The 27,776-nt window shown below is 37.3% G+C and overlaps 1 protein-coding gene across 1 annotated transcript; it reads left to right on the top strand.

Moving 5' to 3' along the window:
- Window positions 1–308: 308 nt before the first annotated feature.
- On the top strand, window positions 309–27,776 carry c4h9orf85 (chromosome 4 C9orf85 homolog). Its single transcript, XM_039750728.1, has 4 exons — window positions 309–565; window positions 2,602–2,708; window positions 18,273–18,386; window positions 27,195–27,776. Exons 1-4 carry the CDS (start codon window positions 464–466, stop codon window positions 27,514–27,516), a joined length of 645 nt encoding a protein of 214 aa, XP_039606662.1. The 5' UTR covers window positions 309–463; the 3' UTR covers window positions 27,517–27,776.

Genomic DNA, 27,776 nt, shown 5'->3' with positions numbered 1-27,776 from the left:
AAAGAGAAAGTGTGAGAAGGCGGAGATAGAATGTCTACTGCGAGATAGAAAAGTGGCGTTTGGAGGACGGAGAGACTGGCAGTTAGGGGAACCAATGATAAAAAGGAAGGGCGGATTTGCAAATCTCGCGTGTGCTGCTTTATTCTAATTCTGTCAAGCAAAATCACATATGCGTAGCATTGAACCAATGATTCTCTCCTGTCTGAACTTCGTCCGTAGACTCGCCGACTAGAGCCAATCACATCAAACGTTTGGATCACGCACGTTCAAATACATCCAATGGCTTTACAGTATATGTCACATTGTCCTGTTATGACGTATGCTTTTTCAGATTTACTTCCAGATTACGCGACTCTCAACGTGACTCCAGAGACGTGTGAAACAGCCCGCTGAAAAGGGGAATTATTAAAGAAGTTTTGATTGTGAGATATATAAGTTTTATTTGCTTTTTCTGATAAAGACTATGAGTTCCCAAAGAGGCAACGTTACTCGCTCGCGATCGCAAAAACACCAGAATTCATCTGTTTATAAAAACAACAAGTACGGCGCCACCTCTCAATTAAAGGTGAGAGAATTCAAGCCAGTAATGAAGCACGCGGCGATAAGCTTGCTGTAATTATTGTTTTTTAACCTCGTTGCTTATTATCATAGAGTGCAGCCGCGGTTTAACACAAGTAAGCAAAATCTGATCCCATTATTTCAGTGAGTCAATTATTTTGTTGCTGAATATCTGCACCGTTGCAGGAATTTTGACCTGGGTGTTTTTTGAAAGTGACACGTTTGGTGTGACAGCTGCTAAATACTGTAATTACACCGAATGTACAAATTCTCATGTCATATTTTTATGTCAAGTAGCGTGATGTTTAACCACGCTCTTACTTTCCAAGTGTGAAATGGAGACCTAATTCTTCTCGTTAGTCTCGTTCAGTGTTTTAAGTTCTTATAACTCATTAGGTCTGGATGCATGATCATCCTGATCAGTATGTTGCTATATTTCTTTAGAATATATGTTATGCCTTGACCAATGTACAGTTTTGATATTCTAGGCATCTGAAGCCCATCCCAGCAGCACTGAATGCCATGCAGAAACCACTCTTGAAATGGTTCATCTTAGGAGATAAATACACACACCAAACATGTTATTCAAGCTAACATAATTGTGGGAGATGTAATGAAACCTGGAGGAAATCTCAACATACAGAATAAACAAGGCCCAGTTTCTTAGAGCTGTAAAGCAGCACCGTTAACCTATGTGCTTCATCAGGAGTCACTTATCTTGTTTGAACCTGCTAGTCGTTTTCATTTTCTTCAATCTCATCTAAGTTAAATATTAATTCTTTTAATAAAAATGTATTGCAAGGATCATTTGCCAGTATTATTTTGTTCTTGATGCTGAATTTGTCCTGTTATCATAACTCAGATAAGTTAGTTTTTAATGTTAGTTTTTTATATGTAGTGGTCCGACGTTGTACTGATAGCTATGACCAAAAAAAAAAAAAAATCAGAACAATCCTTTACAGTGCATTGGAATGTCAGGAACTTTGTTATCTCCATTCAGCATTAAAATTCCTATTTGCCATTTCTACAAATGGCACAGGGTAAGTAACATATTTATAATGGTAATTTTTGGATGGAGTATTCATTTTGGTGTATACCAAAACTGTACCTTTCTCTTTAAATTGTAGTTTTCCCCTAGATGTTTTATCTCAGTTAGGTTACTCAGTTAATCTATTTTTAAGGAGCATGGCAGAATTGATGATTACAACAGTAAAGAGTCATTAAAGGGATCTATGGTGTCACAGTCATTACTAGTATTACCTCCTATGCCCAGGAACCTGGAGTTATGACTCAGTCATAATACAGTCTATAATATAGATTGGAAAAGCCAGCAGCATTTGGTGCAAGGTAGTTACAAAGTCAGGATGGGAAACCAATCTGATGTATTGCTTGCTCATGAGCATATTTAAATTTTTCTCTGAGATTATCCAGTTAACATAATATGTGCCAGTCCGGCATGTGAGTGGAAACTGGGGTTACTGCAGAAAACTCTCATAGATATTGGTAGAATTTGCAAACTCCACAATAAAAAGTGACCAGGCTTATTCCCACAGTTACATTTTCTAGGGAAATTTCTAGGGAGATGCAGAACAGACATGTTGCATGGCTTGCAGCTTGAAGACAGAACGCATCTTAGGTTGTAGTGGTTTGGGTTCAAGTGTGGAATTAAAAAAAATTTTTGCTTCTTGCTGCTAGTCAATATGAAATTAACCAAATTTCTGTCAGACTTGGCATGGATTTGTATAATGCCAAATTACTGTTTTAGTTGTAAATTGTGATTCTAAAGCTTTAAACATAAAATTTGTTACTTTTTCTTAATTATTCCCACTTCTGTTCATTATATTAATTAACAGCATGCCAAAGGTCTCTGTACTAATTGTTGACCATACCTCCTGCTTATTACTTAAAACTTTGCATATAGCTTTACAAAAGGCAACCTGCTTGATAAGGACACATCAGCACTACTTACATATGTTGTATATTGTGTACAATCAGAGCATACGTTTTCAATGAGTAATTTATGTATCTTTTTCAATTTCATAGAAGGCAAATGCTAAAGTTCATGATGGAGTTTGTCAACGGTGTAAAGATGTCCTTGAGTGGAAAATAAAATATAAAAAATACAAACCTCTTTCTCAACCACGGAAGTGGTAAGACCCATTTATTTATTTAATATATTTGTAAATTTTAAACCTCTTAAATTAAGACCTAACTAGAAATGACATTTACAGGTTGTTTTGGTTTAAATTGTATGATTACCATCTGAATAAATTAACAGAAATATGAAATGTCTGCACATAGTAAATTCACATGTGCCAGTTGTCCACTTTGTTTTGTTTTCCATCCATCCATTTTCTAACCCGCTGAATCCGAATACAGGGTCACGGGGGCCTGCTGGAGCCAATCCCAGCCAACACAGGGCACAAGGCAGGAACCAATCCTGGGCAGGGTGCCAACCCACTGCAGGACACACACAAACACACCCACACACCAAGCACACACTATAGGGCCAATTTAGAATCGCCAATCCACCTAACCTGCATGTCTTTGGATTGTGGGAGGAAACCGGAGTGCCCGGAGGAAACCCACGCAGACACTGGGAGAACATGCAAACTCCACGCAGGGAGGACCCGGGAAGCGAACCCGGGTCTCCTAACTGCGAGGCAGCAGCGCTACCACTGCGCCACCGTGCCGCCTTGTTTTGTTTTATCATCTCATTTTCTCAGCTGCTTTTTCTGGTCATAGTTGTGACGGAAGCTGGCAAAGCAGGTCAGCCCGGACTTCCCTGTCCCCAGTTACAGATTCCAGCTTTTCCTGGAGAACTCCCAGGCATTCAAAAGCCACCTGAGAAATATAATCCCAGTACGATGTGCCCAGAGCAGGTTTAGGGGGGGCAGCATCTTTACAGCATGCATGCCTAAACCACATCAAATGACACCAGGGTGTCAGCCCAGGGACTCTGTAAAGAAACCTCATTTCAGCAATCTCATTTTTTCGGGCATTACCCATAGCTCATGACCATAGGTGGATGTAGATCAACTATTAAACGAGAGTTTTGTCTCTAGACTCGGCTCCTGCATCACCAACATTAACCAGTATAGCGCCAACAAAACAGCTGCCACTGCTCCAATCTTTTTATTAATGTTATGCTTTCTTTTTACCTTCACTTGTGAGCAAGATCCCAAGACACTTTAACTTCTTCACAAAGAGCAGTTGTTCCTCCCTCACCCAGAGAGAGCAATCCACTCCTTTCTGAAAGAGAACCGTGACTTCAGACTTGGAGGTGCTGATCCTCATCCTAGTGGCTTCATACTTGGCAATGAACTGCTCAAGTACATGCTGAAGGTCACAGTCAGATGAGACAAAGAGGAAAATGTCATCGCTACCCCTGGCTTCCCCAAATTGACTCTCTCATATTTTGCCACAGATAACATGACACAGCCTTGATGGAGTCTGACCCCCACAATGAATGAATTTGACTTAATGCCAAGTATTTGGACTCCATTGTCACTACATTCATACAGCAAACAGGAGTAATGTATGATTTATGGAAAATTTAAACTGTGTGTAATGGTAATCTGGATTTTTAGAACAGTTTTTGATATTTTGAGAAAGATTGGAAGACAGTCAAATACAGATGCTAGGGAAAGCTCAATTAGCCAATTGGATATGATGGGTACATTTTTAAGGGAAACTTTTGGAGGAAGGAGTAGAGACCACATACAGGAACATGTAATAAAGAGGAAGAAGGAAATAGTTCACTACGCCACATGCCCCAAGCCCAAACTTCAGGTGCAAATATAAAAAGTAGAAATTGGAAGAGATAGGATGCCTAGATTGTAGTAAGATGAATGCTTAAAGCCCTGACCCATTAAATGTATCCCCCAATATAGACCGATACTGAGGGACAAAGGAGATACAGAAGCCTTCAATATTTCTGACTGAATTGTAAAATAAAGACGTGACGGTGCCATCTTGGCAACAGGCCCTTCAGTTTTTCAACTTCTCCACGTGTGAAATGCATAAGATGTAATGGAGCCAACAATAAGAGAAAGAAACCTTAATTTCTCCAAAAAATTGAGAATCTAAGTACTTACAGTGGATATAAGAAGTCTACACACAGCTGCCAAAATCACAGATTTTGTGCATTAAAAAAAAAATCCAAGATAAATCCTGTCAGAACTTGTTCAACACTTATTACAAAATTACAATATATATATAAAAAAGGCGAAAACAAATCAGAAAGAGAGAGAGAGAGCATAGTTTTACTGTCAAATAATGCAAAGAGTATGCAACACGTGTTTCGCCCTTTACGTTGCGCCACAGCGTGTGGTTCATTTATTTGACTGCATGTAGATCAGGGTAATTACATTCATAGTCTGAATCACAATCTGATTGTATGGGTGCATGTGGGACGACCAGTGTGTTAGAAGGAAAGAGATCTCAGACTGGCTGCCCTGTATGTCAATCAAGTGTCAAATGCCATAGGGAGGATATATGATAGACTAACGTTTAAAAAAATTTTTTTTGAATGCAAAGCGATCTACCCGATCAGATACTGATACACTTGTTCTAAACAACGCCCGCGCTTGCCGTTGCTCTGAAACCCCGCCATTTCAGCTTTTACTGCATCCAATTTCTTGTCATCGTTCTGTGATGGCAAGTTTCTTGGCACAGATAATACGGATGCAACAGACTGACGCATTGCAATTTCAAGTTGCAGTTCAAAGCTGTTGTCTGACAGACGTCAATGAAGTCTGCCCTGTCCCAGCATTCGTGAGCTGCCGAGTGCAGACTCCTTCCAATCCACTATACTTGGTCTTAGTCGGAGCCGGGAGACTGACGACTGCTGCTGGTTGACTGAATTAATTTACAAAACACTACACCGTGGGCCAAAAAACCTTGCCACTTAATTATTTTCAACTATAACTCTGTTATTTCTTGATCGATTTTTACACGCTATATATGCGAGCTTGGCCATTTCCAGTTACCCGGGAATGAAAAATGTTCGGGAATCCCGGGCTCCCGATTCCCTAATTACAACACAGGTCAGCCAACTCCTCCTCCAGTTCAGCAACCCTGAGCTCGAGGTGTTGGATCAGCTGGCATCTCTTGCAGATGTAGTCCTCGTGAGGTTAACTTTACTCTTCTCTGTCTCTTCTCCTAATTTTGCGCTCCTCTTACTTATAAGCTCTCCACTCGCACTGTTTGTATTCCCCCATATTAATGAACCGTTAAGCTGTCGCCCACTTAACTGTTCTACCTCTGGACTGCTAAGGACTGTTTAATCTAAAATAAACAAATAAATATTATTTGCTCCTACAGCCCCTTGTACCTGATCTGCCGCTTACCTGTGCACTGCTGAGCCTTCCCTTTTACTGCTTTGAAGTCCGCTGCAGCCTTTTTTTCCTTCTCCTTTAAACTAAGGAATCGCTGTTTTGACGATGCGCTTATTTACTTACAATATCAGTTATATCAGTTTCTGCTGCTTTCTACCCTGACTCCTCGATGCTAATTCAAACACAGAAAAGAAGAACAAGAACAGGTACAGGTACAAGTACAAGTAACTTTTCCAAGCGCACCTCCAAACACCCAGTTACTTTTGCTCTTGTGCGGGCAAAAAAAAAAAACCTTCTAAAGGGGGAAAAAAGCTTTAAAAATTCCCACACGGCTCTTTAGCGGAAACCAAAACCCAAGTTTTTAAGAGTAAAATGTATTTTTTTTTTAATTTAAATCTCACACCACAGAACAGACCAAAAAACTCTCAACAGCCTCTAGCGTTTGCAAAGTACACCTTCGTGAGCTGCAGAGTGCAGACTCGTCCCAGTCCACTGTGCTTAGTCTTAGAGGGAGCCAGGAGGCTGATGACTGCTGCTGGTTTGTTGTTGACTGAATTAATCGGCAACCCACTACGCCGTGGGCCAAAAATCCATGCCACTTAATTATTTTTAACTATATCTCTGTTATTTCTTGATCGATTTTTATACTTTTACATGCTATATATGCGAACTTGGCCGTTCCCGGTTTCCCGGGAATTACAAGCCCAGGAATGGAGTCCCTAGTTGCTATAGCCCTATTGGTGGCCTCCCTGACCAATTTTCTCCCTGTCTTCTCATCACTCCATATTTTCTCCATTTGTTGATGACCGTTTTCACTGTGCTCTATGTGATGTTTAATGCTGTGGATACTTTTTTTTGTATCCCTTTCCTGATTGGTACGTTTCAATGATGAAATCCTGTTCATGTTTTAAAAGCCCGTTGTGGATTATGACTTTTGGAGTATGTTGCAACCAAGAGGATATCAGAATAATCCTACAGGAACAGTCAAACTTTTATCTGCACTCAAACAGAACCACTTTAATTGATGTCTGGTATATGCTAACAACTTTTTGAGATGAGACTTATTTTGATTGGTTGATTCTGAACGTAGCCACATCCTTGATTATTAAAGGGTGTGTATACTAATGCAACCAAGCTTTTGTATGTTTTTTTCCACTAAACAGTTGCTGATTTGTTTGTATAGATTGCAATTCTGCAATAAAGAAGGAATAAGTTCTGACAGGATTTATCTTGGTTTAATTTTTTTATTACACCAAATTTGGGAAGGAAGGCAGATGCCTTGAGGTATCGAAGATAGAAGTTTTGAGGTAAAGTTGTTATACTTTGTCTGTTCATGGTGACAGAAAGACTAGCAAATACAAGTAAGAATTTGACTGTACTTTACATATGTGACAGTATAAACCCTATAAATATAACGTAACAAATGCAATATTATCATATTGTGCTTTAAATCATTGTTTCTCTTGTGACTGAAAATATTGAGTGAGCTTCCCAGTAGTGTTGATCATCAGCCTAGGTGCTAAGGAACCCGCAAATGTGATCTTGAAGTGAACTAAATTAATTAAACTTCAATAAATTTTAGATGGGGATGTACTGCAACTGGGGGTTCTATTATGTTTATTTCTTAACTGTGTCTTTTACAAAGGTTGGATGCCAAAATCGTCCTAAACCTGGTCTACTCGCATTATTCAATATGTGACTTGGAATCGGTGTGAAAACTCAAAAACAATCTTGAAATTATTTCATTTTGATGTCGGTTCCAGCCACTGAGGAGTGATGTGATTAAATGCAAACATGCTTTCCATCTAAAACTTTTTGCAAATTGTTCTGAGATGTAAATCTGATACTGCCCATAGGCGATAACAGGATCTCCTTTGCCCCAAAAGTAAATGCACTGCCACAGTTCTCACTATCTTTCATTAATTGAACGTAAAAGCAAACAGTGTTTTGACCTCCTTCTTATTATAACAAGTTAACTAATCTTGAAATTTGGAGCATTTTAAATTTTTGTTTACTTTTTTAAGGAGGTCACATTGTTGTGTATTAAATATAGTAGGGTATATTAAGTATGCCTTTGAATGACCTAGTTTTTAATTGTGGTGTTCAAAACTCAAAAATATTGCCATGACAACTTTTTAAGCTTGTTTTAGAAATGTATTTTGTTCATTTATGTAAGAATCTCTACTCTTTAAATATAAGTTGTGACAGTTTTGTCTACCCCTTGCAATGGCACAACTGAAAGTGATTCAGTTGATTATATTTTAAAAATATGTATAAATAAATGAGTTTTTTGAATATGATTGACATTACAATTTATGTTATTACTTTTTTGTGGATATTACTATTTTAATTATGATTCAATTAAGTATATGTTTTTTGTTGGGATGCATATTTTGATTATGGTGCCTTTTTTATGTGCATGCATTTTGTGAGTGTGATTCAATATACAGTTTCTTCATATGAATGCCTTTTTTGTGGAGTATGGTTTTATTGTAATACAATGAAAAAAATGATTTTTTTTTTTTTTTTTAGTTCTAAGAGGATTTTCTTCTCTTTCTTTCTGTAATATATGTCATGGGGTCCCTGACAGTTCCTGCCCCTAATAATTAGTATTTTATTTGATAATGTTTGGTACATAATGTGCTAATATTATATCCTGCAATGTCATTTTATGTTCCTTTTAAAATATTTTATTTCAATGAATTATTTGTAAGAAATTATTTTAGTTCCTCCATCACTTTTAGGTTTTATTAAATTACCTTTGGACATGCCTACATCACCACTTGTGTATAAGACTTCAATAGTTGCAGTGATGTGCAAAGCAAAAAGTTTTCTTTTTGCAAAGTGTTTGAAAGTAAAACAAATATCTTGTTCCAAAACCAGTGCATTCTCCAATGTGGAAAAGTGGGTATTGCTTTGTATAGTTGAAATGTGATAAAACAGCTAGTTAGAAGATGCATTAACATGTGAAGTGACTTTTGAGATGGCAGTGTGTTTTGTGTGTGTGTGTGTTTTTTTTGTTTTTTTTCAGACTTCTAAATCTGAAGTGTGGCAGTATTTACTGTAGATAAGGCCACTTTACTTGGAATATGTGTTCCAAAATGAAAGGATGCTTTGTTACAAGATTTTAAATCTGGGCAATTTTAGCTGAATGAGCTAAGCTGTTGATTTTTATTTTGCATTTGAATTGGAGAATAGGCAGCAGAAGGTTTCCAGTTGGTACAAAAAGCAATCCTGTGCATGACTTGCTATTCAAGGAATGTGATAAACATGAGGGTAGAATCATTTTGGAATGAGTTCTGAGAAGAAAACAACTAAGAGGAATATTATGTAAAGTTAAGTAAATCAGAATCTCCCAAAATATAGATAAAATCAAATTTAAGGAGTGATATGAAGATATAGGATATGTTAGTATTTTTTACTCTTAATTTTATTTTAAAGATAAGTAGTGTTGTATATTGGGCACATGCAGTCAAGCACTGGATATTATAATTTTTAGTATTTTTCAGTGTTTTTTAAAAATGAGCAATTCATGTATTCTCAAACATCATCATAATAATTATTTACATTTATATATTTTTATAAATATATATGTGATTATTTTATGATTTTACATCTCTCTTCTATAAAAACAAAATCCTGGAGAGAAACAGTAGGGCAAAGATACGTGATCTTATAAGATCAAGGAAGACACTTAAACGACCCGTGAGACTAAAGAGATTGGCAACTCAGTCACACACTCAGTCGTGTTTTGACTTTGAACACACACAGATCCAGGGCTCTCAGTGCATATAAAGTGTATAAGGACAATACGTTATAAATTAAATGTAGACGACTAAGTAAAGAAAAAAGCAGCGTGGAGAAAACGGACTCAAAATTGTTGGAGAGACAAAAAAGAAAAAGAATAATCGAGGTGCAAATTTAAAAAATAAGGAAAGTAATTATCAGCCCGGAACAAGTGGAATTGAAAAAAAGCACATCCAATCCGGACGTTGCAGAGCAGGTTAGAGATTTTGAAAGCAGTGGAATTTGAAAGGCTCAAAAAAAAACAAAAAACCTTGGCGCGATACACGTGAAGAAAGTTAAAGAATATGAAAGTAGGAAAATTAGAAAGTATTAAAAAAAAAAAGAAAGTAAAGATCGTAGTAACACAAACAAATGGAAATTATTACTCGAAAAATGGAAAGTAATCACTACGGACCAGGTGTCATTGAAACAAAAGCAGGATAAAGCGAGGTCAGAAATAAAAGACAGAGTAGAAAACAAAGTAAAACATCATAAAGAGCTTAAAAAACAAGGGGCCAAACGCATGCAGAGCAGGTTAGAGATAATAAAAACTGGAATTCAAAAAACTCGTAGAAACACATGCAGAGCAAGATACAGAATATGAAAGCAGAAAAAATGACAGTGTCAAAACAAACAAAGTAAACATCGCATTAGCGCAAAGAAAGAGAAATGATTACTCTGAGAAATAACGAAAAGAGATCGAATATATGGACATAGGTGATACAGTGCATCCGGAAAGTATTCATAGCGCATTACTTTTTTCACAATTTGTTATGTTACAGTCTTATTCCAAAATGGATTAAATTCCTTTTTTTCCTCAGAATTCTACACACAACACCCCATAATGACAACGTGAAAAAACTTTACTTGAGGGTTCTGCAAATTTATTAAAAATAAAAAAACTGAGAAATCACATGTACATAAGTATTTACAGCCTTTGCTCAATACTTTGTCGATGCACCTTTGGCAGCAATTACAGCCTCAAGTCTTTTTGAATATGATGCCACAAGCTTGGTACACGTATCCTTGGCCAGTTTCGCCCATTCCTCTCTGCAGCACCTCTCAAGCTCCATCGGGTTGGATGGGAAGCGTCGGTGCACAGCCATTTTAAGATCTCTCCAGAGAAGTTCAATCGGATTCAAATCTGAGCTCTGGCTGGGCCACTCAAGGACATTCACAGAGTTGTCCTGAAGCCACACCTTTGATATCTTGGCTGTGTGCTTAGGGTCATTGTCCTGCTGAAAGATGAACCGTTTCCCCAGTCTGAGATCAAGAGCACTCTGGAGCAGGTTTTTATCTAGGATGTCTCTGTACATTGCTGCAGTCATCTTTCCCTTTATCCTGACTAGTCACCCAGTTCCTGCTGCTGAAAAACATCCCCACAGCATGAGGCTGCCACCACCATGCTTCACTGTAGGGATGGTATTAGCCTGGTGATAAGCGGTGCCTAGTTTCCTCCAAACGTGACAACTGGCATTCAGACCAAAGAGTTCAATCTTTGTCTCATCAGACCAGAGAATTTTGTTTCTCATGGTCTGAGAGTCCTTCAGGTGCCTTTTGGCAAACTCCAGGCGGGCTGCCATGTGCCTTTTACTAAGGAGTGGCTTCTGTCTGGCCACTCTACCATACAGGCCTGATTGGTGGATTGCTGCAGAGATGGTTGTCCTTCTGGAAGGTTCTCCTCTCTCCACAGAGGACCTCTGGAGCTCTGACAGAGTGACCATCGGGTTCTCGGTCACCTGCCTGACAAAGGCCCTTCTCCCCCGATCGCTCAGTTTAGATGGCCGGTCATTGGGATCTTCAAAGCAGCAGAAATTTTTCAGTAACCTTCCCCAGATTTGTGCCTTGAGACAATCCTGTCTCTGAGGTCTACAGACAATACTTTGACTTCATGCTTGGTTTGTGCTCTTGACATGAACTGTCAACTGTGGGACCTTATATAGACAGGTGTGTGCCTTTCCAAATCATATCCAATCAACTGAATTTACCACAGGTGGACTCCAATTAAGCTGCAGAAACATCTCAAGGATGATCAGGGGAAACAGGGTGCACCTGAGCTCTGTTTTGAGCTTCATGGGAAAAGGCTGTGAATACTTATGTACATATGCTTTCTCAATTTGTTTATTTTTAATAAATTTGCAAAAATCTCAAATAAACTTTTTTCATGTCATTATGGGGTGTTGTGTGTAGAATTCTGAATAAAAAAATGAATTTAATACATTTTGGAATAAGGCTGTAACATAACATAAAGTGATGCGCTGTGAATACTTTCCGGATGCACTGTATGTCAGAAGTATGTAAATATTGTAAGGCTTTGAATTTTAAGTCAAGACATTTTCAGTTTACCTCACATGAATTTATTGGTTACTTTGCAAAAAAAAATTTTAATTGCTGATGTTGTAGATCGTTTTGTCTGTGCTGAAATTCCAAACAGAGAAACCTATCCTAAATTATGGTACAAAGTCATTAAACACATGTCTCACTGACCTCATTAAAAAGATTCAACACATTGGGACTCGAAAGATTCCAAATATTTATTTTACAGAAGTTCTGAAATAAAAGTGAAACTAATGAAAAAGCAACAATTCAAAGAAAAAAAAAATCTTAAAAGTGTGTATCCGGATAGAAAAAAACAGAGGTTGGCGAGCGAAGTGAGCAGGGGGTGGAGCCCCCTAGTATCTTAAAAAAAAAAAAAAAGATTTACAAAATATTCTAGAAAGTCACCAATGAGTGACATCATTGTGACATCTGATTTATAGCCACACTTTTCTAAGTCCTCATTAATCATCATCAAGAAACATTTTTTTCAACTTCAGAATTCTTTTCCTTAAGAATTTATTTCCCATTTTTTAACCTTCCCATATCCGACAGTGTAAAGTGCACAAACAAGCCTGCAGTGATAACGGTGCTTTCACAAATTATGTATGTAAACACACTGTTTATATACAGTAAAACCTAAATATTTAAGATATCAAATGTCTCCGATATCATATATGTTACAGCCATTACGATAGACAGGCCACCGGCAATAAATACGTACAATGCAAGAAAAATTGAATACAGTAAATGTGTGTACAGTGACACTAAATGTATGTACATGTACTAAGTACTGTAAGTAGAAAATTAATTATAGTTACTCACCAACAATGACATGATGACTTGTCTGATAACGAGGAGTTTAGTTTTACTGCACAGCAAAGGAGAGCGTTACAGCTCTTCTAAAGGAGCCTCTTCAGGCAACTGTATAGCACCACCGTTATTCTTCTTCCAGCAGTCTTCAATCCAAATCCCTAAAGCAGATTCCATCCAGACTACTGCCTTATTACATCCACTTACAACTCGTTTTGCACCCTGGTTAAAAGGACACTGCGGCCGTAGATCTTATATTCCTTTCCTACTTTTTAAATAAAAAGAATCGTAGCCTTATTGATGCCGTAATGGTGTCCTACAGCGGTGTAGCTTTTCCCTTCCTTCAATATATCCAAAATATTTACCTTTTCGGCAATCATTAACATCTTCCATTGGCGCTTGGGCATGGCAGTAGCAGGAGCAGATCATTTTGGAGCCATAATGAAGGGCTTGACTATGCACAAAGATAAACATAAAAGAGCAGAAAAGTTAACTCTCTTTACACAGTAAAACACGTTGATGCTGAATGAGCGAGACAAGACTTCCTGGTTAACGCTGCTGAATCGAATTTAGCGCTCCGTCGCTGAGCCATTCAGCACACAGGAACTTAACTGCATGCTCTGATTGGTTAGCTTCTCAGCCATCTGCCAATAGCGTCCCTTGTATGAAATCAGCTGGGCAAACCAACTGAGGAAGCATGTACAGGAAGTAAAAAGATCCATTGTCCGCAGAACCCACAAAGCAGCGAAAAATCCGCGTTATATATTTAGATATGCTTATATATAAAATCCGCAATAGAGTGAAGCCACGAAACTGGAAGCGCGATATAGCGAGGGATTACTGTATATCCAGTTTAAAACAGTTAGGATAGCAGTCAGTGACACACTAACTAAGGAAATTCACTCTATTTTTTAAACTATAGATTAGATAAGTCAAGGAAACTTCATAAAAGACATAACTAGTAGAGCTACTGAAAAACTTGTAATTTTATATGCACCTGTTCACGACCACACACTCGGTATACGAACAGGCCAGTTTCCCTTTTGGTTTGTGTGTGCCAATGATTTCAGCACGTGTTCAGTCTCTCCCTGTGCATTCCCTCTGCAGCGAGGGAGAGAGCACGAGAGAGAGACACACACACACGCACGAGAGAGCGAGCGAGAGGCTGGAAGCATAAGGCCGAGAAGGCAGTTAAAGAATGCACCGGGCTTGTTTTTAAAGAGACGGATTTGAGCATTGTTTTAACCTCGTTGTATTTAATGAAGACTTTTTTTTTTTATTATTATTGAATTTTAACCTCCACTTCACTTCTGTTTACAGTGATTGGCTTGTAGCGTGCATTGTTGCAATGTTACTTTTCTTGGTGGTTTATTAAATTACGGATTTTTCAAATGTAAATTTTTTTCCCTGTGCTTAAAACTCATTAAAAAAAAGTGTTTTAGCGAGCGGTTCATAGCGCTATAGCACAAACTCTTGCAGTTTTAGTTTTCTCTGTTGTTAAAGGTTTTCTCAGTGTTATTCAATGTTTTTACATTTAGTTTACTATTACGCTGTGCATTCTGTGGTGTAATTAACTATATTTGTGCTTAAAAATCTTTAAAAATATATATTTACATACAGTTTGTATAGTCTGGAACGGATTAATTGTATTTACATACAATCTTATGGGGGAAATTATTTCGGGTCATGACCAAATCGGGTTACGACCAGAGTTTTGGACCGAATTACGGTCGCGACCCGAGGTTCCATTGTGTGTGTGTGTGTGTGTGTGTGTATATATATATATATATATGTATATATATATATACATATATATATATATATATATATATATATATATATATATATTATACATACATACAGTGGTGTGAAAAACTATTTGCCCCCTTCCTGATTTCTTAGTCTTTTGCATGTTTGTCACACAAAATGTTTCTGATCATCAAACACATTTAACCATTAGTCAGGTATAACACAAGTAAACACAAAATGCAGTTTTTAAATGATGGTTTTTATTATTTAGGGAGAAAAAAAAATCCAAACCTACATGGCCCTGTGTGAAAAAGTAATTGCCCCCTGAACCTAATAACTGGTTGGGCCACCCTTAGCAGCAATAACTGCAATCAAGCGTTTGCGATAACTTGCAGTGAGTCTTTTACAGCTCTGGAGGAATTTTGGCCCACTCATCTTTGCAGAATTGTTGTAATTCAGCTTTATTTGAGAGTTTTCTAGCATGAACCGCCTTTTTAAGGTCATGCCATAGCATCTCAATTGGATTCAGGTCAGGACTTTGACTAGGCCACTCCAAAGTCTTCATTTTGTTTTTCTTAAGCCATTCAGAGGTGGATTTGCTGGTGTGTTTTGGGTCATTGTCCTGTTGCAGCACCCAAGATCGCTTCAGCTTGAGTTGATGAACAGATGGCGGACATTCTCCTTCAGGATTTTTTGGTAGACAGTAGAATTCATGGTTCCATCTATCACAGCAAGCCTTCCAGGTCCTGAAGCAGCAAAACAACCCCAGACCATCACACTACCACCACCATATTTTAGTTTTGTTATGATGTTCTTTTTCTGAAATGCTGTGTTCCTTTTACGCCAGATGTAACGGGACATTTGCCTTCCAAAAAGTTCAACTTTTGTCTCATCAGTCCACAAGGTATTTTCTCAAAAGTCTTGGCAATCATTGAAATGTTTCTTAGCAAAATTGAGACGAGCCCTAATGTTCTTTTTGCTTAACAGTGGTTTGCGTCTTGGAAATCTGCCATGCAGGCCGTTTTTGCCCAGTCTCTTTCTTATGGTGGAGTCTTGAACACTGACCTTAACTGAGGCAAGTGAGGCCTGCAGTTCTTTAGACGTTGTCCTGGGGTCTTTTGTGACCTCTCGGATGAGTCGTCTCTGCGCTCTTGGGGTAATTTTGGTCGGCCGGCCACTCCTGGGAAGGTTCACCACTGTTCCATGTTTTTGCCATTTGTGGATAATGGCTCTCACTGTGGTTCGCTGGAGTCCCAAAGCTTTAGAAATGGCTTTATAACCTTTACCAGACTGATAGATCTCAATTACTTCTGTTCTCATTTGTTCCTGAATTTCTTTGGATCTTGGCATGATGTCTAGCTTTTGAGGTGCTTTTGGTCTACTTCTCTGTGTCAGGCAGCTCCTATTTAAGTGATTTCTTGATTGAAACAGGTGTGGCAGTAATCAGGCCTGGGGGTGGCTACGGAAATTGAACTCAGGTGTGATACACCACAGTTAGGTTATTTTTAACAACGGGGGCAATTACTTTTTCACACAGGGCCATGTAGGTTTGGATTTTTTCTCCCTAAATAATAAAAACCATCATTTAAAAACTGCATTTTGTGTTTACTTGTGTTATATTTGACAAATGGTTAAATAAATGTGTTTGATGATCAGAAACATTTTGTGTGACAAACATGCAAAAGAATAAGAAATCAGGAAGGCGGCAAATAGTTTTTCACACCACTGTATATGTGTGTATATATATATATATATATATATATATATATATATATATATATATATATATATATATATATATATATATATATATATATATATATATATATATATATATATATATATATATATATATATAATATAATATAATGTGCCTTATATTCCTATAAACACTTGTGTCCTTCTCTTACAGTATCCAGTCTGTTCAGTCTATCTGGTTCTAGTTGACCTAAACATAATTCAAAAAGGGACGCTAAGGCCATAATCTGGGAGTGGTTGGGAATTGGAGAGGTGGTGCAATAATGGTTGGTTAATGTGAATTCATTTGTTATAAGTTGTCTGCTGAGGCTAACATGAGGAAAGCTTTTTTGATTTTTAATTGCATCTTTACAATAGCAGTGATTTGGATATGTCAAAACCAACCTTTTCTCGAGTTTTGCACTAAACTTTGAATGCCCTTACAACACATGCAGTAATACATAGATTTATACATTTCCCCATCACTCCACATGAGATAATGTTAAAGCAAGCTGCATTCATATGCATCACTGGTTTACCTTGAGTTGTTGGTGTGATTGATGGCACACACATAAGAAGTCTTTGCCCCAAGTGTAAAAAGCACCCATAAGTGAATTGCAGGCAGTATCATCATGCAGGTGGTCAACCATATTACCCTGAAAGTAGGTGAGACTGGATGGATGGTTGACAGCAAAATGTCACACACAAGGTAAGCTGAACTCCTCATTCCACAAACCCCTGGAATATTCATGATACAATTTACAAGCCGAGGAAGGTTAAAGAAGTCAGCAGGAGACTCCTGGGGCACTAGATAAATACAACCTCTGGGGAGAGTGAGAGTGCTATCTGGCTTTACTGTCATTCATTATGTGTCTTGATCTTTCTGTCTCAATGCTTGTTACAGTATTAGTCTTGATGTTTTGAAGTGGCCCAGTTCAACGCATGACTCTAGAGTTCTTCATGAGATTGGCATAAACCTTTTATTCAGTATTAATCACCTCCCTTTGAATGTTATTAGTAGTATTATTATGTGGTGAAACCGAAGTGTTAGTGTCAGAAAAATACATAATGTCGTCATGATTTCTTAGAAAACTACAAAGCACCTTTCATGAGTGCCATTTTGTGACTCAGGATACCGTAAAAACATGACACCATTCCTTTTCATGCATTCTAGCTTGTAGTGGGTGTAGGACACTTCATAACTACTTCTCTTCTGAGATGGATGATAAATAAGAGCACAGATTTTTATGAAAGTCCTAAAACTAGATAAAGAGAACCCAATTAAACAAATGCCACAAAAACGCTACATTTGTTTATTTAGGAGGAAAATGATCTGTGGTGACATTTATAAAGAGTATAAATCTGGGTCTTCCCCATCAATTTTAGACAATAAAGTTATTCTAAATACCTTTGTGACACTGTTGAATTTACTGAGAAAACATTTAAAAATGCATTTTTAAGGTGCTTAAAAGTTTGGCTTTTTGGTAGAAATGTGAGGTTGCTGTTTATGTGTTAGTTTGTCTGCCCAAAAGCATTCAAGAATTAGAAATTAGCAAAAAAAAAGTGTGTAACACTTCACTCCAAATACAGTTCAACTACATATGTAACATTTTCTGGCTGTCCGTTCATGTCATGTTTCCCACATAATATTTCTTCTATAGAATGTGACCATAGCATGATTGGTAGATTGAAATTCTTTTTAGAATATGTGAGTGAGAGCACTGATTGTGAATGGGCATGCATCTCAGACTGGGCAGTGTGTTGCATGCTGTGCTGCTAGGATAGGCTCTTGCTTAATACAACCTGATAATGGAGAAAGAGTTGTGCAGAAAATATACTGATGAAAGGATAGGTTTAAAGTTCTTTTTAGTATAAGCTATTAATTTGTAGAGTGAAAAAAAAATGATGCTGGGAAAATTAAACTTTGTTTAAAAGTTGTATGTGACAATAATATCATTACTTTTTATGTTACAGCGTTAAATGTTTGCAGAAGACTGTAAGAGATGCTTATCACATTATTTGCAAGCCTTGTGGCCTTAAACTAGGTATCTGCACTAAATGTGGGACAAATGAAGAAATTGTGACTCCGTAAGTTTTTCTTTTTTAATATAAATATACTATTTGTGTTACCTGACTTTGCCCAGGAAGTTACTTAAGTGTCCTTAGTTACAGTACTGAGTTCATTTGATGTAAGTAACTGAGTACTTCGTGTGTACATTATTTTGGGTTTTTTTTTCCTTCTCACAGGGGGCTAATATTATTAGTTCACTGGAGCTTGTTACTCTTGAACATATGACATGCATGTGCCTATGAATAAAACATTCCTGCTGTAGATCAATTCTTGGAATTTGACTTTTATTGATAGCCATTGCAAACCATAATTTTAGGGGAAACTATTCTTTTCAATTCTAATGAGTATTTAGCTGGAATAATGGGAATTTTGGGTATAAATATAATTTCACTGTTTAGCAGATCCTATAAAAGTGGTAGCTTCAGACAGATTTGAATAAAACACTTTGATCTGTAATCTTGTCCTGTCACAAAGTTTTGGAGGTTTAAGATCTAAAGCAGTATACACTGAACATAAAAGAACAGATAAAAATAAAAAATATGAACTATGTACAGTGTCCACCTCCTCTATGTTCTATCTATGCGGGAACCCTTTACTGAGCTTTGCAAGTGTTTAAACTGACCAAGGCATGCTGTCACTCCTGGCTTCTGTTGTACTCGGGGGGCCTTAAGTTGGCTGGTATGCCATACTGACATTTCCCGGTTTCTGCTTTGTGAACTTGATCATATTGGACATCAGGTCTGATCGCTAGGGGACACTTTTATCCACAATGTTGCTTGTATTTTACCACCAAGGAGTACCCCACTCTCCCCCAACTCCGTTCTATGAAGTATATGTATGTGAGTGCACTTCACCATCCAATCTGGCTTGAATTTGTATGTGTTTTATACCACATCATGAGTAGTAGGAATAATCCAACAGGATTGCCCTCCTGCCAAAATTCATCTTTTGAAGTAATTTTATATTTTTAACTAAATAAAAATACATTTACTTTAGGTATTGTTTTTAACCTGGGATGGCAGTAATTTCGGAGGAGAATATATACAAATATATACAGTATAGTTAATGTGCTTAAGTGTTAAGCCATGAAATTGAAAAAGGATGTTTTCATATGACTTAATCTGCAGTACCTCCAGATCTTTTTCTTGGGAAGAGAACATTTTGCAGTGAAGGATATTTATATACGTTTTGCTACTCTATCGTTAAGTCTTCTTACTGGCCCTGTTCCATAAAGTCATTATTGTTAAGTGCCTTAAGACATTTAATTCATAAACAGAATCTTTTTATTGAAGTCACTTGACTTTTGTAACTCTTTTAGAATTCCTAATGACCTTGCAGTGACATCCCTAAAAAGTGTTCTTGTTGTCTGGCAACTAACTTTAGAGGAATGGACAGATATAGGCAGTGAGACAATGGATTCTCTGAGGGATGTTCACTGTCACTGAAATAGTTCTGTATCCTCCTCGGGCCTTTTCTGCTCTATATTCAGATCTCGGACATGCTTAGAATGGTCTTTTGTGTCGATTTTGAAGCTTTCTTTAGAAAGTGTTTTCTGTTGTCTTGTAACTTGCCAAGAAAGGAAGAATAAGTGTATCATCACATTAAAGCAGATTTAAAGCAGTGATTCACTAATTTCCGACACAGGTCTATCAACTTTAATTTGTAAACTCTTTAAGGTGAAATGTATTGTCTCACTAATAATTTGAATTAACACTTTTAATCTGAAGATTTCTGTGTTTCATTTTCTTACAACTCTATTTTGTGTTAAAATTCTAATACAATAAAATGAGAAGAGGAGTTGCGGTCTTAAGCCAACTTTCAAATAAACAGTAAGAAAATGGAAGTTGTTCTAAACTATTTTAACTATATCTCTTTTATTGCTGACCCGTTTATTCTGCAAAAATCTTTTAAAATATCCATATTAAATCTATCTGTTTTGCTAGTTGTAAGATGTCCATTATTCATAATGCTAATAATTCTCATAGAACAAAACATCGATGTGAATATTTAGTCTATTATTACTGTCGTGTGCATTGAAATTATTAAGTAAATGTCCCATCAACATAAAAAATGTCACTGATCTCAAGTGCCATGATAAGTAAGAATGTGTTGAAATACACATTTTATTTTTACTTAGTAGAAAATACAAATTAGCTTCCCTGATATACTGCTCAAACCTGTTTTTGGACCACTTGGCCAAGAATGATTTAAGTTTCTGAAATCTTGTAGGTGGAAAAATCCCTGAGAAAAACTCCACTACAATTGGCTAGTCTGTCAATTCTAAACAGTACTAGCAACCACTAGAGTGACTTAATATTTTCTCTGTTTGTCTAAAAAAAAAAACTAAAAGCTATCCTCCTCAACTGGTTTGCGAACTTAACCCTTACTTGGTTACAGAAAGTTTATAAACATATTCAAGGGTGATATGGAAGAAGTACCTGGTGATTTCTCCAGTGCTGCTTCTGTTTGATTTTTTTTTATTAAATAAAACTGTACTAACACCACATTCTGCACCAGGTTCCGTTATAAATTTCAGGTCTACTTAAAACTGTGTGCTCATGTGTGCTCACTTTTAGGCAGACCCTGTCACCTGCCACCAGTGACCATATTTGGCTTTAGCTCTTTTTTTATATTCATGATCTAATCACCGTATAAATTTGGCCATGTCCCAGAGTGATCTGTTTATTACAAAATGAGAGAACACAAAACTTCAGCTTATGTGAACTTAAGGTAATACTAACTGAAGTAGAGAGCTGTAAAAACATTCTTTTTGCTGGTCTGTTTGCAGTAGTCGCAAAAAACCGAACTAAAGCAAGAATGGGAACAAGTGACTGCAGCAAAGTAGCGAGAGCAGCAGCATTTTGCCATCATGCAGCAGTCACCAAAGAAAATACTGCATGAATTGACATAGGCTGCATGCACAGAACTGCAACATTTAAAGAATGTTCTTACTGAACTAATAAAAATAAAAAAAATAAATAACTAATAAATAATAAAATGATTTTGTCAAAGAACATTCTTATTGAACTTACAAAATAATACAATGATTTTGTCAAGTATATGTCTATGTTGCAATACATACAAGTAGATAGGTAGAACTTAATTTGTCTCCCGGTGAAGTTTGGCTTTTTACAGAAGCTGTTTACATAATTAAATAATATATACACACACATTATAGTCTAAGCACACAGAAGAATGAGTAAAATGGAAGACAATTAAAAATAAAATTCAGAATTACTAGATTGTATGAACTCACTTCAGAGTGGGAAATAAATAGGCCTTTGGTTACTCTGCCGAATTTTATAAAAAAAATCTCAATTAAGTTAGCTCTCCTTTTATTAGCAACATTTACAGAAGCTAGAGACAATAACATTCTACCACTAACTTTTTGCCAAGCATTAATTACCATGTTTCCAAAGTAAAGTAAGGACTTATTACAATGTGCATCATATAGACCAAACTCACTTCTTAAGATATTCTCCAAAGTCCTTTCCAGTAGGATTGAGAAAGTTCTTCTTTCGATAATATCATAAGACCAAACTGGATTTATTAAAGGCAGACACTTAGCTTCCAATCTTCGTTGCCTGTTTAATGTAATATATTCACCCAGTAACACCCTAGAGATGATATTATCGTTAGATGCAGAAAAAGCATTTGACATGGTTGAATGGAACTACCTTTTCACCACATTGAAAAAATTTGGGTTTGACCCGAACATATGTGCATGGATTAAACTCCTGTATACCAGTCCAGAAGCTTCATTTTATATTAACAATATTATTTCAGACTACTGCCCCTTGTTACCACTGCTTTTTGCAATCGCCATAGAGTCACTGGCAGTTCACTATCGAAATGCTTATGAGGTAAAGGGGATTATCAGTGAGGGTTTGAATAGAAAATTTCACTCTATGCAGATAATATGGTACTATATACAAGGGGGACCCAAAAATAACCGGAAATATTTTTAAAACGTGTTTAATTTAATTTTCTGTACAAACTTCAATTAGTCTCCATCAAAGTACTCTCCATTGGTGGAAATACACTTATCTAACCGTTTGTTCCATTGTTCAAAACATTTTTTAAATTCGTCTGAAGTAATGCCCATTAATGCTCTGGTTGTTTCTTGTTTTACTTCTTTGACGTCAGCAAAACGCCTTCGTTTCAAGTCTTTTTTCATCCGATGGAACAAAAAGAAATCACGCGGAGCTAAATCCGGTGATTAGGGTGGGTGGTTCAGGGTTGTCATACCGTTTCAATAACAATAGTTTCTGCAACACTTTTATCAAGAAGAAAACAAAATTTCACTGCCGCGCGTTGCTCACGATAATCGGCCATCGTAAAAAAAACGACGCCTGCACAAAACTACTTTTACAAAATTCACTGAACACAAGCACAACCTTCCAGACTGATGGCACTTGGCAGACTGACTTGTGAGGAGTGTAACTAGATCACCTTAGCCCTAGTTACATCGCCCAACCACGTACTACAAGTACCAACCTAACAACAACAAACTTCCGGTTATTTTTGGGTCCCCCCTCGTATATCGCATCCACAAAATACCATGCATGCAGTCTTAACGGCATTAATAGAATTTCAAAAGATTTCCAGTCTCAATGAATTTGAATAAAAGTGTGCACTTTCTAGTGAACTTTCCAGCACACACTATTAGATTGAACAGCTTCCTTTTTATTATTGCAGATCAGTTCAAATACCTAGGCGTAAACATTACAAGTAAACATAACACTTTTTATCAATAAAAGTTTGCGGTCTGCCTGGTAAATCTTAAGCAAGACTTGCATAGATGGTCCACCCTTCATCTCACTTTAGCTAAAAGAATTAACATTGTCAAGATGAGTATCCTTCCTAAGCTTTTTCCATTTCAAACCATTCCAGCATCAACAAATCATTTTTTAAGAAGTTAGATTCAATCATATCCTAATTTATTAGGAATTCAAAACATCCACACATCCAAAGGGTGACCCTACAAAGACCTAAGGCAAAAGGTGGCATGGCTCTGCCTAACTTACAGGTTTATTATTGGGTGGCAAATATTCAAGCTATAAAAACCTGGACATTGACACAAATGGATGTATATACATAGGCCTGATCCGCAATAGAAATAAAATCCTGCAGCATTTCTTTATATTCCTTGTTTTGTACCCCAGTAAATACAAGTTATCTCCAATATACTAATAACCCAATTGTCCTTTATTCACTCGGAATATGGAACAAAGGTAGGAAGTACTTTAAGACAGAGAAGCTTTTATCTGTGGCACTTTTGCATGATAACCACCTTTTTCCTTCCTGTCAAAAGTACACAGGATTAAATCACTTAGAGATCTGTACATAGACAACGTCCTATGAACAATTACACTCCAAATCTAACCATTCAACAACACATTTATTACACTATCTCCAAATCAGAAACTTTGTTAAACAAAATCTGCCCGACTTTCCTTTCCTTACCACCTACTTCTACTCCGGAAAACATATTGATGTCTTGAGGATTAAGACAGCATTTCTCTAACATATAAAAACATTTTAAAGTCCCTCCCTTTCAAAGATCCTAGCGTACAGTGGGAAAAGGATCTCACACTCAACATTTCAAAAAAGGAATTGAAGGCAGCAATGCACAGAATTCGCTCTATCTCTATATGTGCAAAGCATACAATTATTCAACTTAAAATCATTTATTAAGCACATCTGTCTTGTTTAAAATTGTCCAAAATGTTTCCAGGGCAAAATCAAACCTGCGAACGTTTCAATCAAGTTCCAGCCTCATTGGGTCCTATGTTTTGGGTGTGCAACAAATTAACATCATCCATCCATTATCCAACCTGGTATATCCTAACACAGGGTCACGAGGGTCTGCTGGAGCCAATCCCGAGCAGGGCGCCAGCTCACCGCAGGGCACACACACCAGGGACAATTTAGGATCGCCAGTGCACCTAACCTGCATATCTTTGGACTGTGGGAGGAAACTGGAGCACCCAGAGGAAACCTACACAGACACGAGGAGAACATGCAAACTCCACGCAGGGAGGACCTGGGAAGTGAACCAATGTCTCCTTACTGCGAGGCAGCAGCACTACCACTGCGCCACCGTGCAGCCCAAATTAACATAATTTTGGACCAAAATCTTTAATTGCCTATCAGACAGCCTGGGAGTCACAATTCTTCTTAACCCATTAACAGATGTGTTTGGTGTACTCCCAGATGGGCATAAAGTGGCAAATGTAATTGCCTTTACTTCACTATAAGCACATAGACTTTATCTTGCTCAACTGAAAGAATCCTAACTCACCTTTTTTCAGTCATTGGGTGATTGATGTTATATACTACTTGAAATTGTAAAAAATTAAATATTCACTTAGTGCAGGGGTGCCCAGCTCCAGTCCTGGGGCCTGATGTATAAACGGTGCATACGCACAGAAATGTTGCGTAAGAACTTTTCCACGTTCAAATCGCTGTGTATAAAACCTACACTTGGCGTAAAGCTACGCACTTTTCCATGGTACCTCATACCTTGTCGTACGCAAGTTCTCCGCTCGGTTTTGGAAACTGGCGGCACCCAGCATCAAAGCAATGCTACTGTTCCTGTGTGGTTACTCCTTATTTTCCTGACGCGGCTTTATAAATACACTGAAACTAACAGCATATTGTTTATTAGTGTAATGCATCTGATTGTAATTAACTTGTAACAATATAATGGACCAGGGAATAGCCATAGTATACCAAATACCATAACTGCTTTAGCGTTGTTACTCTAACTGCACCTTCTTCTTCTTTCCGCTGCTCCCGTTAGGAGTTGCCACAGCGGATCATCTTTTTCCATATTACTCTCACTGCACCACTCGGAGTATTTATATCACTGTATCTGAGTGTGAATCACAGCAGCAGCTGATCGGAAAGAGAATTATCGGTATACGGCATTAAGCACACGCTGTCTCGGCCACAGCAAAACGTTTCAAAGCCTTAACTGTACGGATCTTGCAGTTCAGAAACAGTTTCATCCCAAGAACTATAAACGCACTCAATCAAGCGCTCCTTGTAGAACTGTCTGTACTTTATAAGTACAATTACCTCACTGTAAACTTGCACTACACTTATAATATTGCACAACCTGCGCCACTTTATAAAGTGCGTATTTACATATGATGACGATATCATTTTTAAGATGAAAATCAGCAAAATATGTTTATTATATTTTACAGAAAAAACTTTAACTTCATTTAAATAATCTAAATTCTTCACTGGGACTGGCGTGAAGGATAGAATAATTAAACATGTACTACGAAGATATTTCAGTGTTCCTTTAACGTTTTGAAGAATCAGCGCTCTAAGCTTACAGATGGCTTAATGTCTATTACAGAGCTGATTTTGTGGCGATCCACCATGCATAAGATAACATATTGACATTGGACTTTTTCTAATGGACATAGAGCCGCCCCTGAGTACTGCTGCAATAAATAATTTCACCGAAGGTCGCACACAATCACTGCACCGTTGAAACTCATGTTTAATAACGTGCTTTATCTCCTATCATCATAAAAATGATATCACGTATACATCTCAGTATTTTAGTTATTCAGAGAGCTGTAATATCCGATATACGAATGTAATGAATTCTGCGTCCAGTTGGAGGAAGAGAGCTGGTTGAAGAAGCAAGTAGTGATTCACACACACAGAGCACATAGAAGATCAAATACAAAACAAAGCATTTAACGTGCTACTTTAATTATGATGTGATTTGAGAAACTGGTTAATTAAACGATTTTAAGATGAAGTTTATGATGTTCTACTTTAATGACAAAATAAACTACGTGATTAAAGTGGAAATGTCGAGATTGAAGTTGACATTTCGTGCTTTTTTCCCACTCTGTGCCTTTTTTTTTCTCTGTACCCTACTAAGCTTTCATATGACACTCAGACAGTGGGCTACAACTCGTCTTTTCACGGCAACTTTAATATGTGACTTCTTTTTTATTTCCGGCACTGTGCGATTTTGTGAACGTGAGCTTTCAAGTTTCTCCAACACGCTGTGTCACTCGATCAACTTCCTTTTGTTGATTATACTACGGTTTATTTGAACAAATAGTATGTTTTTCTTTTGCCTCCACTGAAATTCTTATATTTTCCCCCGTGCTTTTCCCATTGTCTTTTCACAGAAGGCTGAGCTTAAGGGCGATTTATAATGATTTGCATATTCAAAGAGGCGTAATTCTGGGAGGAGTTGGGGCTTAACATAAAGCGCGTGCACGAACGTTACTTTTCACGCTGATCGGGATTTATGTAGTGGAAGAACGTGGAAGTTGGAGTACGCACAGATTCCTGCATCTGGATTTTTCTGTGCGTAAGCAAATTTCGGCTTTTGTGCTTATGCCATGTTATAGTGCGAGTTCTACGCACGGTGTTATACATGAGGCCCCATCATTATTATTTGACTGCTAATTAAGGAAAAAGGAAAAATTAAGGGATCTGAGTCTTCAAGAGCAAGTCAATTAAAATTAGTTCAAAAGAAGTAAATTAGCAGCAAAAACGGGTCATTCATTAAGAAAAGAATTAGAATGACCACCTGCAGCCACGGTGGTCCTTCAGGACTGGAGTTGGCAACCCTTGCACTAGAGTGCTCTCCCTACATTGAACTCATGCAGAATCAGTTCCTGTCACGCTACTGGGATAGCCACCAGTTCCCCTTTAACTTAAATTTGATAAGTGGGTTGGAAGATTGTGTGGATAAATTGATTATTGTTACTTGCTATGTTTATTTTCTTATTTGTATAATCAAGGTGCATGAATTTAATATGTTAAATCTCTTCTCTTAGCCTGAAAACTGAAGTTGAGCCCGTACATACCAGCGATGGTGATCCTCCTCTCCCAAACAGGCGGTGCACAGAAGACAACGGAGACTTTGAAGAGGATGACTTGGATTTCAGTAGTGATCTTGATTCTGATCTTTCTGATGTTGATGATGATGATTTAGACAAAAGGACCTCCATGAAAATAAAACCAGTTGCTCCTGTATGCAGTAAAAAATGCCAGGATGGAAGTACAAAAAAATCAGTAGGCAGTGCAGAGACAATAAAAACACAAAGTGACCTTCCTGACATTTCCTTATTAAAAGTACAAAGCTCTCCAGAGCATTAAGTCTGACCATTCAGTTCTCGTCTAGGACGAAATTCTTATTTTGCCTTCGTGAGAAATCTGCTTTCTTCTCAGTCTTGAACAAGATATAGGAAGTTACATTTTGGAAATTTTATTTGAATATGTTTGCTTAATTTCTTTGTTTTGTATTCACAATTGTGTATTGCATAAAACCATAATATTGTCTGAAGTACTGTAAAAAACAAGAATGGAGAAATGCTGAGCCTGTTGAATTTATTTTAATAAAATGAGTGTGAAACATG

The sequence above is a fragment of the Polypterus senegalus genome, chromosome 4, assembly GCF_016835505.1.
Source record: "Polypterus senegalus isolate Bchr_013 chromosome 4, ASM1683550v1, whole genome shotgun sequence".
NCBI lineage: Eukaryota > Metazoa > Chordata > Cladistia > Polypteriformes > Polypteridae > Polypterus > Polypterus senegalus.
This window is presented reverse-complemented; position numbering and strand designations above follow the sequence as displayed.